Source organism: Rhineura floridana, chromosome 15, assembly GCF_030035675.1.
Source record: "Rhineura floridana isolate rRhiFlo1 chromosome 15, rRhiFlo1.hap2, whole genome shotgun sequence".
NCBI classification, from domain to species: Eukaryota; Metazoa; Chordata; class Lepidosauria; order Squamata; family Rhineuridae; genus Rhineura; species Rhineura floridana.
In genome coordinates, this window is record NC_084494.1 from 7,930,701 (window position 1) to 7,944,412 (window position 13,712).

At 47.7% G+C, this 13,712-nt stretch overlaps 1 protein-coding gene across 2 annotated transcripts in view; it reads right to left on the reverse strand.

Annotated features, from left to right (window-relative positions):
• Positions 1 to 1,930: 1,930 nt before the first annotated feature.
• Positions 1,931 to 13,712, reverse strand: part of NFYC (nuclear transcription factor Y subunit gamma) — a 69,329-nt gene continuing 57,547 nt past the window's right edge. For both annotated transcript variants that reach the window (XM_061596404.1, XM_061596405.1), the window contains exons 6-10: positions 12,718 to 12,891; positions 10,412 to 10,570; positions 5,955 to 6,062; positions 3,910 to 3,969; positions 1,931 to 3,052 (exon numbers count right to left, since the gene is read on the reverse strand). In XM_061596404.1, the coding sequence (XP_061452388.1) occupies positions 2,936 to 3,052; positions 3,910 to 3,969; positions 5,955 to 6,062; positions 10,412 to 10,570; positions 12,718 to 12,891 (618 nt within the window). In that variant the 3' untranslated portion in view covers positions 1,931 to 2,935. The remainder of the gene's footprint in view (positions 3,053 to 3,909; positions 3,970 to 5,954; positions 6,063 to 10,411; positions 10,571 to 12,717; positions 12,892 to 13,712) is intronic.

A 13,712-nucleotide genomic window follows, 5' to 3' on the forward strand; every position in this document is an offset into this window, starting at 1 on the left:
CCAGTTTGAGACACATAGTTCGGCAACGTCAGGAGGGCCAAAAGGTTCCTCTTTTCTGCTATAGGGCCTACAGGGAGCTGCAAAAGGCCGCCTCACAGAATGGGCTTCCATAGCATCCTGGCAGTGCGTGGAGCACTGAGGGGGAGCTACAGTGGCCTCTCACTGTGAGCCTATGCTACTTACCATGGCCTGTGCATTTGTCCTCCAGAACCGAATCCATTAGCTGCATGAAATCCACCACCAAAGGCACAGTGCCATCAAATGAGTCAAGAACTAAGATAACAGGATTGTGAAACAGTTCTCTAGAACACATGGAGTGCATTGGGTACAGCCGATCAGTCTGATCAACTGGGAGGTGAGGGAGATCTGGGTTCAAATCTCCCCTAAACGATAACCCCTGCTGTATGATCTTCGGGCCAATGACTGACGTCCAGCCTAACCCAGCCCTGTCCAACCTAGTGCCTTCCCAACATTTTGTATTGCAACTGCCACACCTGACCATTGGCAATGCTGCCTGGAGCTGATGGAAACACCAGATGTTGTCGGACTACATCTCCTCTCAACCCCATCCAGCTTAGCCAATGGCCAAGGATGATGGGAGTCGTAGTACTAGTTCCCCTATATTCAGCACTGGTTAGGCCTCACCTTGAGTACTGCATCCAGTTCTGGACACCATGATTTAAGTAGGATGCAGACAAACTGGAACAGGTTCAGAGGAGGGCAACGAGGATCATCAGAGGAGTAGAAACAAAGCCCTATGAGAAGAGACTGAAAGAACTGGGCATGTTTAGACTTGAGAAGGCTTAGGGGAGATATGATAGCACTCTTTAAGTACTTGAAAGGTTGTCACACAGAGGACGACCAGGATCTCTTCTCTGTCATCCCAAAGTGCAGGATCCAGAATAATGGGCTCAAGTTACAGGAAGCCAGATTTTGGCTGAACATTAGGAAAAGCTTCCTAACTGTTAGAGCCATACGACAATGGAGCCAATGACCTAGGGAGGTGGTGGTCTTTCCAACACTGGAGGCATTCAAGAGGCAGCTGGACAGCCACCTGTTGGCTATGCTTTAAGCTGGATTCCTGCACTGAGCAGGGGGTTGGACTCGATGGCCTTATAGGCCTCTTCCAACTCTACTATTCTATGAACACCTGGGGACCCAAGGCTGAAGAAGGCTGAAGTGGTTTAGGGCTTTAAAAGCTAGTGTGAGCACCTTGAATTGCGCCTGGAAACCAACCGGCAACTGCATAGTTAAAATGGGGCTATTGAGAAACAAGAGCATTCTTGGGAGTAGGGGTGGGGAGAGAGACCCTGAGGTTTGCAGGATGGAGGACCACTCAAGACTTTGGCTGTTATGAGCATTTCTATGAGGACAGAGCAGCAAGCATGCTTCAAGCAGTAGATTCTAGCACACCCTTAAACTTCAACAGATTTCTCAGTTTACCACCAGGGGGTGGTAATTTATAGCACAGTGGGGAGGAGAGCCTGGCTGGGAGTCCAGAGTCTGTGAGTTCAAATCCCCGCTCGTGTCTCCTGGGCGTCAAGGGCCAGCTAAAGATCACCCCCACAGTGAGTGGCTCAGGGGTTACGTGCCCTTTCACCCCTGCAGCTGTGGGCAAGCTGCAGAGTCCCAAGGAGCCCACTTGCCCCCCAGCTGACAGTTGCGGACAAGGAAGGGGTTGGCTTGTGCAGCTGTGGCAAGCTGAGCAGGCTCTGGCCAGCTGGGGAGGACTAGCCTCAGAGGGAGGCAATGGTAAACCCCCTCTGAATACCGCTTACCATGAAAACCCTATTCATAGGGTCACCATAAATCAAGATCGACTTGAAGGCAGTTCACCTCAGGGACCAAATTGTTTTGGGCCGCTTATGACCCTTTGGGAGGCTGTTCAGGGCCAGGGTCAACTGATGAAAGAGAGACAAGAGTCTGGAACTATCATAGAAAACAAGTTTATTGCATTTCATGCAGCTTTTTAAACACATACATTGACTGAGATTTTATACAGTTAACTAAGAACTCAAATCTGTGTGTCCAAACCTCAAGTATTTTCCAAAAAATAGCTCAAGGCCAACTTTAAAGCCTTAGGAACAACTTCATCCAACCTGGTGCCCTCCTGATTTTTTGAACTGCAATTCCCATCAGCTGGCTGGTGCTCAAAGCATCTGGAAGACGCAGTACTGGGGAAGCTGCCTTAGAAAATAGATTTAATACAGAATGAGTGGGGTTTTGTTTTTTTTTACTCCCCCCCCCCCGGAACAAGTGTGGGGAACCTTCAGCCCTCCAGATATTGCTGAACCAGCCCTTGCAAGCATGGCCAAATGATGGGAATTGTAATTCAGCAACATCTGGAAGACCAAAGGTTCCCCACATCTGCCTTGGAAGCTGAAGACAGCAATACTTAGATTTGGGGCATTTAAAAAAAGAGAGGAAAAACATCTCTCACACATACCTGCCCACAAACACTTCCTGAGTGAATCACACAGATGGGATGCGTCCAACTACTGCTCACTCAGAGGTGTCATACAATGAAAATCCCAGATGTCAAAGTTTATTGGAAAGTGGGGAGGGAAAAAAAAATTATGCTGGACCAACGAAGAAACAGGGAGACGAACAACAGTCACACTGCTTTTGACAGAGCCCTATAAAAATTCGTCATTATGTACAGAGCAGAATTGCTGAGCAATGAAGAATTTGCAATTTCTTTAAAGAAATATATTGCAACATTGTCAGTTTGTGGGGTTTTCTTGCCTCCCACCAGAATGAAGCAGTTCATATAATACGACGTAGATCACTGCCCTTGGCAGCTTTATATCAAATGCAGATATATATTGGGGAAGGGATGGAAGGGAGGGGAAGAGCTGAAGAGGGCCTCTGGACCTGCCTGGCATCAAGTTGGTGCAAATTCCATCACATCCCAAAGCCCTCTGGCTGGACCGATTCAGTCTCCCGTAACCTGAGGGGCCTGTCCATCTGTTGTCTGGTTGGTGGACTGGATGAACATGGGCTGAGTGATGTCCTGGCCGGCAGGCATGGTCACTTGCTGAATCTGATAGAGCTGTTGGGAGAGAGCAAGCAAGGAGACTCACTAAGGTTTCCTCTTTGATGGACCAGTTCAAAATACAGAATGACAAAAACTTGAACAAGAAAAGGTGGGTAGGCAAAAGTCGGACTTGCTATGCTAGATCAAACAATTAAAACTCTCTGCCGCTGCCATGTACACCACATCATAGTTATCTGTGATACTCAACTGGGAGTCTCCACTTCACCAATCAGGATGCATAGAAAATGAGGAAATAACACAGCCATTTATCTCTGTAGGAACTTCCTTCCTGCCAGATCAGGCCAAAGGCCCATCTAAGTCCAGTGTCCTGTTCTCCTACTGGCCAAGCAGATGCCTACGGGAAGCGTGATTCCCGACAACAGATATTGAGGCATACTGGCCCCGTACAGTTTTACTGTCTCCTAATATAGTTTTAAATAAGCAAATGGACCCACAGAATTAACTACAGAGAAGCCATGAACTCCCAGCTTTTTCTTTTCTTAATGAAAAGAGTGGCATGGAGATGACTAAGCAGGAGTTAGAGGCATCCAACCACCCTGAGAAGGCCTTCTGAAGGAGTTCTGACTACACCAAGAAGTTTTAACATACAGACGTAAGAGCCTGCTGGATCCGTCCAATGGCCTGCCTAGTCCAGCATCCTGTCCTCATGGTGGCCAACCTGATGCCTCTGTGGGAAGCCTGCAGGAAGGACCCGAGGACAACAGCAACGCTCCCAACTTGTGAATCCGAGCAACTGTCATTCAGAGCCATACTGCCTCCGACACCATCAGGACGGCTTTATCCTTCATGAGTCTGCCTAATCCTCTTTAAAGCCACCCGAAAGCTGCTTCCGTAGGTCCTGAAGCCCATACCTGTCCATCTGTGAACTGGCTGAATTGCTGCTGTCCCTGCTGCACCTCCGTCTGTGCAATCTACAAGAGACATTATCGATATGATGACATTTGCAACCCCGCCACGTACAAATTAAAAAAAAAAGGTTGGAGCGTGCATGCCTCAATTACACACCGAGAAAGAGCGAATATGGGAGAGCATTTTTGACCTGAAAAACACGTTTGTCCCACCAGATGGGCTCTTCTCTTGGGTTGCTATCAGAGCCCCTCAAAGGTGTTCACAAAACCGCATCACTGCCCCACTTAACAATGGAACAAGGCAAAGAGAAAAGGACAGAAATGTTCTATGGGGCATCTCCAACATGGGAATGACAGTAAATTTTCTCCACCAGAGATTACAGAGAATAAAACCACATATGCCTGGGACAGGGGTTGCCACCTTTTTGGACCAGGGGGTACATTTTAATGTTGAGAGAGTGCTGAGGGCGCCAGTCACAAAATGGCTGCAACTGGGTGCAGTATAACACAAAATTAAAGAGAGTACAGTCTCTGTTGCTTCTGTCTCCCCCGACCACTTCATGTTTACCGCTGGAAGTTAGCGATGTCCTGCTGGTCCCGATTGCGGAGATCCAGCTGTTAAGGCATGAGAACTCTGTTTTGCCCAATGCTAATCCTACACCAAAGCCTAAGTTGCCATCCTGCACCCACTTACGAGGAAGTAAGCCCCATTAAACAGAAAGACTTACTTCTGAAGTACACCTGTATACCAGAGCGCTGTAGGTTAACTATATAGTGAATCACTTAAAAGGGTACCTGCACATTTTGCTTCTTTGTAGGAGCGCTAGAGACTCACTTTTTTTTTAAAGAAAGCTCAGTGTGTGTAGTCTCTGCTTTGGAGCATGACTGAAGGCACTGTGTGTGCCATGGTGCCCATGGGCTGCAGGTTAGTGACCTCCAGTCTGGAGGAAGGAAGAGGACAAAAGCATGTGCTTTGCTATGGGTGCCAGATTGTCACTGTACTTTGTGTGGTTTCTTTTATAGAGGATTGCCATAGTACCTCTTGAGGTTTGATGTATGTTTTTAGCAGGAGGAAGTGGTAGAGAGATGTGGGGGTGATGTCAAAAGCCTCAAAACAAGACTTTCCTGAAGACCATTCACACGATCCGCTGACCTATTGGCTGACACAGCCCTTCACTGTAAACTTTTCCAGATGAATGCACAGGGGCATTCTGAAGCCCAGTGCTGTAGAAACTGCTGACGGGATGGACCCAGACCCAGTTTGCACCTTGACCTGACGCGGTTCAAAGATGTTGGGAGTGTGGTGTGAGGAAGACAATCCTATCTGTTGACTTTTTAAAAGTGGGTCCCTAAGGCTGCACATAAATGTTTCCCAGGTCTGAAAGAGTTGGACTACTGTTATACAGGACATAAACATTAAAGAAAAGGATGCTGTTAATGACTATATTTGCAGTGACTAAAAACAGTTCTTTGCAAAGAACTGGAAATCAGATATGGTGCCTGAACAGAAAGAATGGCTGCATCAAGTCTGGCCGGTGGCTGAAAGAGAAAAGCTGACCTGTACGAGATGGGCCCAGGGGGTGGGAAGGGGGAGGGAGAAGGAAAGCAACAGCTTTTAGCTGAATTTGCCAAACACTGGACAAAATCTGTGAACAGATAAAGGCCAGATTTCGAATTCCAACATCAGAATGCCAGGCTGCATCTTTCGTGTCCTGTCATTTTGTTTGATGCACGGAAGGCATTTCCTGAAAGTGGGCGTTCATTGTCTATTGTTTTCTGCTGAAGCAAGTGGTTGGCTTCTGGGTGTCGTCTTGCAATGGCAACTCTGGTGAGCAAACCTCAGAACCCTGCTTGATATATGAAGGGGTGGGATAGGGCAGGGGTCAGTACAGACTCGCCTTATTTTTTAAACGGACAAGGCAGGCAGCAGAAAAAAGATGTAAAAGATTACCCTCAACCCTGGCCATGCTCCAGAGAAAGCATTTCTTTCCCCCAGGCCACGGACATTTTAACCGTGATCATCAAGCCTTTTGGAGAAGAGTTTATACCTGCTGTGTGTTGGCTGCCAGCGTCTGGATCTGGCCCTGGACCACCTGGGCGCTCGAGACGGGCTGAGTTAAGCGGATATACTGCAGCTGGCCGGCATTGAGATGAACCTAGAAACAGCGGGGGGGGGGGAGAAGAGGACACAGAGTTAGTAGGCTGAAGCCCGCAAACCCGTGCTCTCGTTTCCAAGAGTGACAGAGAGATTAGCCGGGAAGGGCTGAATAAAGTCAGGGGTTGAAATGTGGGCACATCCTGTTACAGTCCTGGGCTTGTCCCTCCGCTACAACACTGTGAAAAAGAAAAATCAGGCGACCAGAAGAGAAGCCCTCTCTTCCCACTGCTCTGAGCCAGAAGCAGTAACACGACTCTGAATAAAACTACCCTTACAGAAGGAAAGTTAAGAGGAAGGATTTTTGGAAATCAGCCTGGATACTGGGCAGCACGTGACATCAGCTGAGGGCACCAAAACAGTGGAAAGGGTCATGGGGTCACATCTCCCATTGCACCTGCCCTGTCCAAAGGATCCCTCTTGCTGCCCTGTGTAGCGGGGACGTTCCTAGTTGCCTATTCTGATGGTTGGTGGAAGAGGGAAATGGGAGGGATGAAGCACCAGTGGCTGTTAGGCAAGGGCTGACATGCTGTTCTCTTCTCCCTGAACTGGCAAGTGGGCTAATGAAGGATGGCCACAGGGGCAGCCAACATTCCCTGCTCACAGAGAAGGCCCGTTGCTCAGGGGCAGAGCCCCAGTCCAGGTCTAGGACTTGGCATCTCCAGTTAAAAAGGGCTGGGAATGACGTTGCCCTGGAGGCTTTGAAGAGAGCTGGCATCCGACAGGGGTTGACCACATTAGGTTAGATCAGCCTTTGCCAACCTGGTGTCCTCCAGATGTTTTGAACTATAAGTCCCATCAGCCCTAGCCAGCAAAAGGCAGCCTTGTACATTTCTCCTTGCACCCTGCAGGAACAGAGGCTGAAGCAAAACAGTTTTCAAGGGACATGGATTGTGACCTCTCTTGCATCAGCACCTAAGCAGCGTTTAATTCCTGGGCTCCTCTATTCCCATCAGTGCTCTCCTTGACAAAGCCTTATTTTAGAGAGCTCCTGCTTCAAGTCTACAGCAGGGGTTCCCAAACTGCAATCTGTGGACCACCAGTGGCCCAACAGCTTCATTCAGATGGTCCGTGGCACGTCCGCATTCAATATCAATATTGATTTTTAACTGTAATTTTTTTTTTTGTTTCTTTTATTTTTTATATTCTGTTATATTACAATCTGAATTCTGTGGAATTCCAATTGTAAAACAATAAAGTGCAATATATTGAAAAGCAGCAATAAAAAGTCAATTAAAGAAAGCACACAACCTCTAGCAGAGTGCATTGCAATTACCACAACAGGCAGAAAAATCATGAAGCAGTCCACCGAGAGCATCAGCAATTTTCAAGTGGTCTGCGGGGGAAAATGTCTGGGAACCGCCGGCCTGCAGCAGTCAAGGCTAGAGCCAGAAATATGGCCCTGTGGAGGCATATGGCAAAAGGAGCAGGGGAGACCGGGGGGGGGGGGGCAGGTTTTGCATCGGAGTAACGGGAGCATCAAAGGAATCAGGCGCGACAGACAAATCTGGGGATCTACCACAGTGGCCCTTCGGTAAAGTTTTATTGAACATTAAGGAGGAAACTGGCAACCCAGCATTTCTGACTGCTAAAAGCTACCTCGTTATTCTTTGAAATATTATATTATTACATGCATGAGCCACTTTATACAAAAAAAGCTACTTAACAAGATAAAACAGAAACAGATAAAAGTCAATTAAAAGCCAGAAATTAAAAAAAGCACAATGTATAATACGATTTTCCTAAAATATTCATCCGACAACAAAACAAGGAGGGCAAGTTGTCGCCCACCCCACTGAAAGATGAGCTCCACGTTCGAGGCAAACTTAACTGCCAAAGGCTAACTGGGCAAACAGTAATGTCAGCCCAGTGCCTAAAAGCTGACAATGACGACACCAGGCGTGTTTCCCTGGAGAGAGCATTCCACAGAGTTAACTTCCCCGCCTTTAACATTAGATGCTTGTATACCATACGCACAAAGGCATCCTTTTAAAAAGGAGAAAGTGGGGGAAGATCTGGAGAAAAAGCAAGTGCTTTGATATCTGTTGCTGATGCCCCAAACCTTCTGGAGCAGAAGCTATGCAGCTTGGAGTTTGCCCCTCTGTCGACTTCTGTAGCATGAAATATTTGTCTCTCAAAGCTATCGCCGCCTCCCCCCGCCACTGCTTGCAGGCAAAGGGCAGCCCCCTGTAGCATATACATTTTATGCAAGCAAAGGCTTTTTTACGCACTCGTCTTTCTGCAGAGGAAAAAGCCATTTGCAACGACGAGAGGCCCTCTAGTTAATTATTCTAGTTAAAATCTAACTCTGAAATGGAGAAGGCAGCTTTCAGGGGCTGAACTTATTGCTCTGCTGCACACAACCAAAAAGCTTTCATCACAAAGGAGACAAGTTAAAGTTAAATCCCTCCACAAGTTGTTAGGGGTTATTTTCGGGCTGTGCCTGCAAAACATTTTCCTATAGGTGGCCAGACTATAGTTTGCAAACACTTGTGCAGAACTCAGGCAAAGACTCAGCATAACACCTACATGGTTTATTATTTACAGGCACTCTCTGCCTCCTTTCACGTCGTTTTAAGGACTGAAAACCATCCTGGTTTTACAAAATGGGTGAATGAAGATGTCAGAGCCAAATGCAGCTTCAGTAACAATAGCTGCAAGACAGAAATGATCTTTGACTTAACAGCACCACTTATTGTGTGCTATGCGGAACATATAATAAATGACAGTTGCTCATATCCAAAGGACTTGCAGTCTACATTTTATGTGTAATGACAATATATGTGTGGATGTCTGTGCACGTGTGTGTATGTGTGTGTGTGAGCAAGAGCGAGAGACGGAGAGGAGGATTGGGTTGGGGGGGTGTTTGCATGTATGCATATGAGATACTGAGACAAGACACTGGAAGGGGGCTGCCTGAGGCACAGGGAATGGCATGCTCAAAATATATTGAATTTTGGTTGTTCTCTAAAATTTGCTCTGCTTCCAGGGCCCCACAATTCACTGGCAGCCTCTCACACTGCTGCATGTCTCTGTGCAGTCTGCAGCTGTTTGCGTAAAGATCTATGAACCAAGACATGAACACAGCAATGGCATCTGAAGAGAACTACAGTGTGGCATCCATGCCTTCCTCTTAAAACCATCCTGCCAAGGGAAGAGGCAGGAAGGAGATGAGCTCACTGTAGCCAATGCCCCCCATATGTTCCTGCCCCTGTCTGCTGCTTTCATGGGGAGCACAGAAATTTTGGTGACAAGGAATCTCTGGGTCTGCCTGTCTCAGAATCCTCAGGATCTCCCTCTCTCTCTAGAACTTTGGACACCCCCAACTAGTGTAATGCTCAAAATTCCCCACCAGAGAGACCTGTGCAGAAGTGACAAGAGAGTAAGAGATGATAGCTGAAGATAACCACGTTTCGAAGAAGCAGGAATGAGAATAAGGAGGACATCTGGGATTAAGGTAGACAGGCTTGGAGTGAACATAAGCACCCTGAAGCTCACTCATACAGAAGAGCAACAGGTAGTTATTATGGATTTGAAAGAATGAATGCACCAAGAATGGTGCAAGATGCACCAAGGAGGTGCTTTTGGCGAGGAACGCTGCACCTCTGAATGCTCCCACGTGCAAGTGGAAAGCTATCATGACAGGGTGTCGGGCTCTACCCTAACCTTCTTCCCCATTAGTTAGCTGTTTAAGAAAGAACGTTTACGGCAAAAGAGTTACAATTCCTTATTTCAGGGAATATTTAATGGGTATGTGTGCATGTGCGCACATTCCAACATGCAACCCCTTAGCTGAATTATGTGCCTAGACCTGAGAGCATTGTACCACACATGCTTTTTCTGAGCTCCTGAAACAGTGATAGGAAGGAGGAGGAGGAGGATTGTAGGACAGATGGTTTGGGTTGGCAGATACCTGAAGATGCAGCACGGCAGATAACAGGAGTGGGAGAAAGCCACAGAAGGGGACTACTGTATGCTGGGGAGTAGTATTCTAGCAACATCTGGGGACTCTACTCTCATAATTCCTCACCCACTGTTGGCTAAGATGGCTGGGGATAATGGGAGTTGTAATCCCAACAACATCTGGGGACTCAAGGTTGAGGAATGCTGCCCAAAGGCAGCGGATTCAAGAGCAGTCAAAGCAGGGAGGGGTGGAGAGCAGAGACGAGTGAATGCAAGTCCTCTAAAGCAGAAACACTGTCATTTCTGCACTCTGAGTTGTGTCTAAAAAGCAGGAGAGAATAACTCTCATTATAACAAGCCATCCTGCAGAGAGATGTCGCTCTTGAAATCAAGGCAGAAAAGAGGACAGTCTGTGCAAAGAACGTGATCGAGGGAAGGCCTGCTCACCGGTATTTGCTGGATTTCGCCCGTATTGGTGATGATCTGCTGCATGACCTGCATGGCCTGCCCAGTCCCGCTCTGCGCCGCCTGCGCCTGCCCTTGCGGCTGAGCCTGGACAATCTGAACCTGCTGCCCTTCGCCAACTTGCATGGTCACGGGAGTGGTCTGAAAGAAGAGAGCACAAGAAAAGCACCCTGATGAGCCTTGAGGACTCTCCGACATACCTGAAGTCTGGCTAGTGTCCTGCAACAGCCAGGATAACAAGAAAAGTTACAGACACTCAACTTTTTCTTACCAAAGACCCTGCTGACCACCCTCAGGAAGATACAAGGGTTAAAACTGTGATGTACAGAAGTTAAGCTAGAAACATTCCAAAAGCAGGAGTGGCCGGTGCCTCTCTCAGCCCGCTATTAACAATGGAAAGCGAAGATGGGTGAGAAATCTGACACTATGCAGCCTGGACACTCTCTTCCTGATCCTCAAACGTGTACTGCACTGGTGCACCTGCATGCTGCATGCACCAACCCACTGTAGGGCAATACTCATTGTGAGGATCAAGAATTATCAAGAGCTGAGATACCTGCTAGGGGGCAGGAGCTCGGGAGATCTGCCATTGTGGCGACTCCAACAGTGTGCTAAAACAAGTAATCCTTCTGTTCTCCACATGTCTACATGCAGCTTATGAAAACCTGGGGTCTTTCTTTCTTTCTTTCTTTCTTTTTCTTTCTCTCTCTCTCTCTCTCTCTCACTCTCTCACTCACTCTCACTCTCACTCACTCTCACTCACTCTCTCACTCTCTCTCTCTCACTCACTCACTCACTCTCTCTCACTCACTCACTCTCTCTCTCTCTCTCTCTCACTCTCTCACTCACTCTCACTCTCACTCACTCTCACTCACTCTCTCACTCTCTCTCTCTCACTCACTCACTCACTCTCTCTCACTCACTCACTCTCTCTCTCACTCTCACTCACTCTCCCCCCCCCTCTCTCTCCCCCCCCCCTCTCTCTCTCCCTCTCCCTCTCCCTCTCTCTCTCTCTCGATTGTACTTATATACCGCCCCATAGCTGAAGCTCTCTGGGCGGTTTACAGTAACTAAACTTGGGGTGTCGCAGCTTTAGCTCCAAGAACGTTGACTTCTAGCCCTCACAGCTGTGGAGCCGCACCAAGATGCCGCTTGTTTAAGTTGAAGACAACAGAACACAACTGTAATCACAGGTAAGGGTGGATGTCAAGCTTCTGGGATCTATTTTGATTCTGCCAGAACCCCAAAGCCCACCAATAGAAGCTGAAACAGTCGTGGTGGGAGTGGAGCCAATGTGCTCCTGTGTCCCATTCAGCCATGCACTGGGCTGACCCACATGTATAAGTAGAAATCTATGTCAGAGGCAGTTGAGATCAGGGGTTTTGCTTGCCTGATTTATCTATAGATCAGTGGTTCCCAAACTTTTTCCCCCTCACAGACCACTTGAAAATGGCTGAGGGTCTTGGCAGACCAGTTAATGATTTTTCCTGCTTTTTGTAGCAGTTCTAATGAGTTGTGCTAGATGCTGTATGATTTTTAATTATATTTTTACATACACACTGTGGATGACCCGAACGAAGCTTGTGGACCAGTGGTGGTCCACAAACCAGTTTGGGAGCCCCTGCTGTACGGAAGCTTCTTAGTTACTGTAGTTAAAATTATTAGTTCAAAACGCTTTGCTGATCTGCTGCAAGTTACCTGCCTGCCCCCACGTGAAGTGCCAAGCTCAAGCTTCGGCACCAGTCTTAGCCTTGGAGTACTTCCAGAAAACTGTCCTGTGAGCAGCTGAAGGATCCTGCCATCTCTCCGGGTGACTCAGCCAGGGGCCAAGCATTTTCTCTGATCATCTGGAAAGTTCACGTTTTCAGATGCTCTGTGCCAAGGCTGGGGAACCTCAGGCCCTGGAGCCAAATGTAGTCCTCTAGGCCTTGCTATCTGGCACTTGGGAATCTCCTTAGGACATGCCCATTTGCAGGCCATGCCCCTCGCCAGCTCTCTTCAGGAGCTTTTGCCTGTCTGGGACGTGCCTTTGATCTGGGATAATGCCTCTTGCTTGCCTAGATGGAGAATGGAGAGGTGTGTGTATAAGCCTCTGCGTTGTGGCCAACTAAGTTCTCCTCAGTGCAGACCAAGTGAAATGAACGAAACTGAGTGAGTCATATCCCTTGATTTCAATAGGCCTTACTCTCAGGCATAGCTGAAATGTACAAAATTAAGCGGCAACTGTTGCACCGCTCAGCCCACCTCTAAGGCAGAGCACAAGCCCTCCACCGTATGCGTTTACCAACCTGTCCTTGTTGAGGCTGTGCTATGATGATCTGCCCTGGCTGGATGGTCGTGGTGGATGTGGTGGTCTGCTGCCCTTGCTGCTGCCCCTGCACCTGGACAGCCGCAGGCTGCTGAGCAAGCGTGAAGTAGTACTGGACGGGCTCTGCTGGGGTCACAGCCTGGCGCACCTCCTCCTGCACCCAAGAAAAAGGAGAAAAAAGGGATGAAGAAGCCACGTCCGGTCCTCTTCGTGCTATCCAGCGCGGCAGCCTGTGCAACGCTGCAGGATGGACAGCTTAAATCCCAAGTAACATTCAGCAAGCCTATACCTACTGGTTGGAAGGGGTGGACTTCAACAGAATCACGGAACAACCTTAATGTTTGACTGGTATTGTGCATCTAGTATCTGCTTTGCTCAACGCGCCTCCTTCACCCCTGCTCTCCACCCTAGCATGTGTGAATTTAGATGATTTAGGAAAAGCTGCAAAAGGTTAGCGTGCACTGCACCTGTGTGACATCCCTCAAGGGTTTGGGATTAGCAGAAAGAGGTGTGTGTGTCTGTATCTCTGAAAGTGCTCTTAATGTGCAAGTAGTTTCTCTACTTGTTTGGAAGGGGGGTTGGCTTGCATACCACTAGAACGCCACTCCAAGCAGTGAAGGAAATAGCAGTCCTCTTACTGAAGACTGTGGCCTCAGAATGGGAAGACCCGGATTCATTATTATTATTGTTATTATTGTTATTATTATTGTTTTATTACATTTTATTTATACCCCGCCTTTCAGCCAAAGGCCCTCAGGGTGGCTTACAAGAAAAATAAACACAGGTATAAAAATACGATAATATACAATATAAACAATACAATATACAAAAATTAAATTAAATAGAAACATTATCATTCAAATCCTTACTCCTCTATGAAGCTCACTGGGCGACCTTGCGCAAGTCACCATCTCTTTGTCTCATCTCCTTAGGTGAGGGTGAAATGAGATGACCCCTCCTATGCCACCCTGAGCT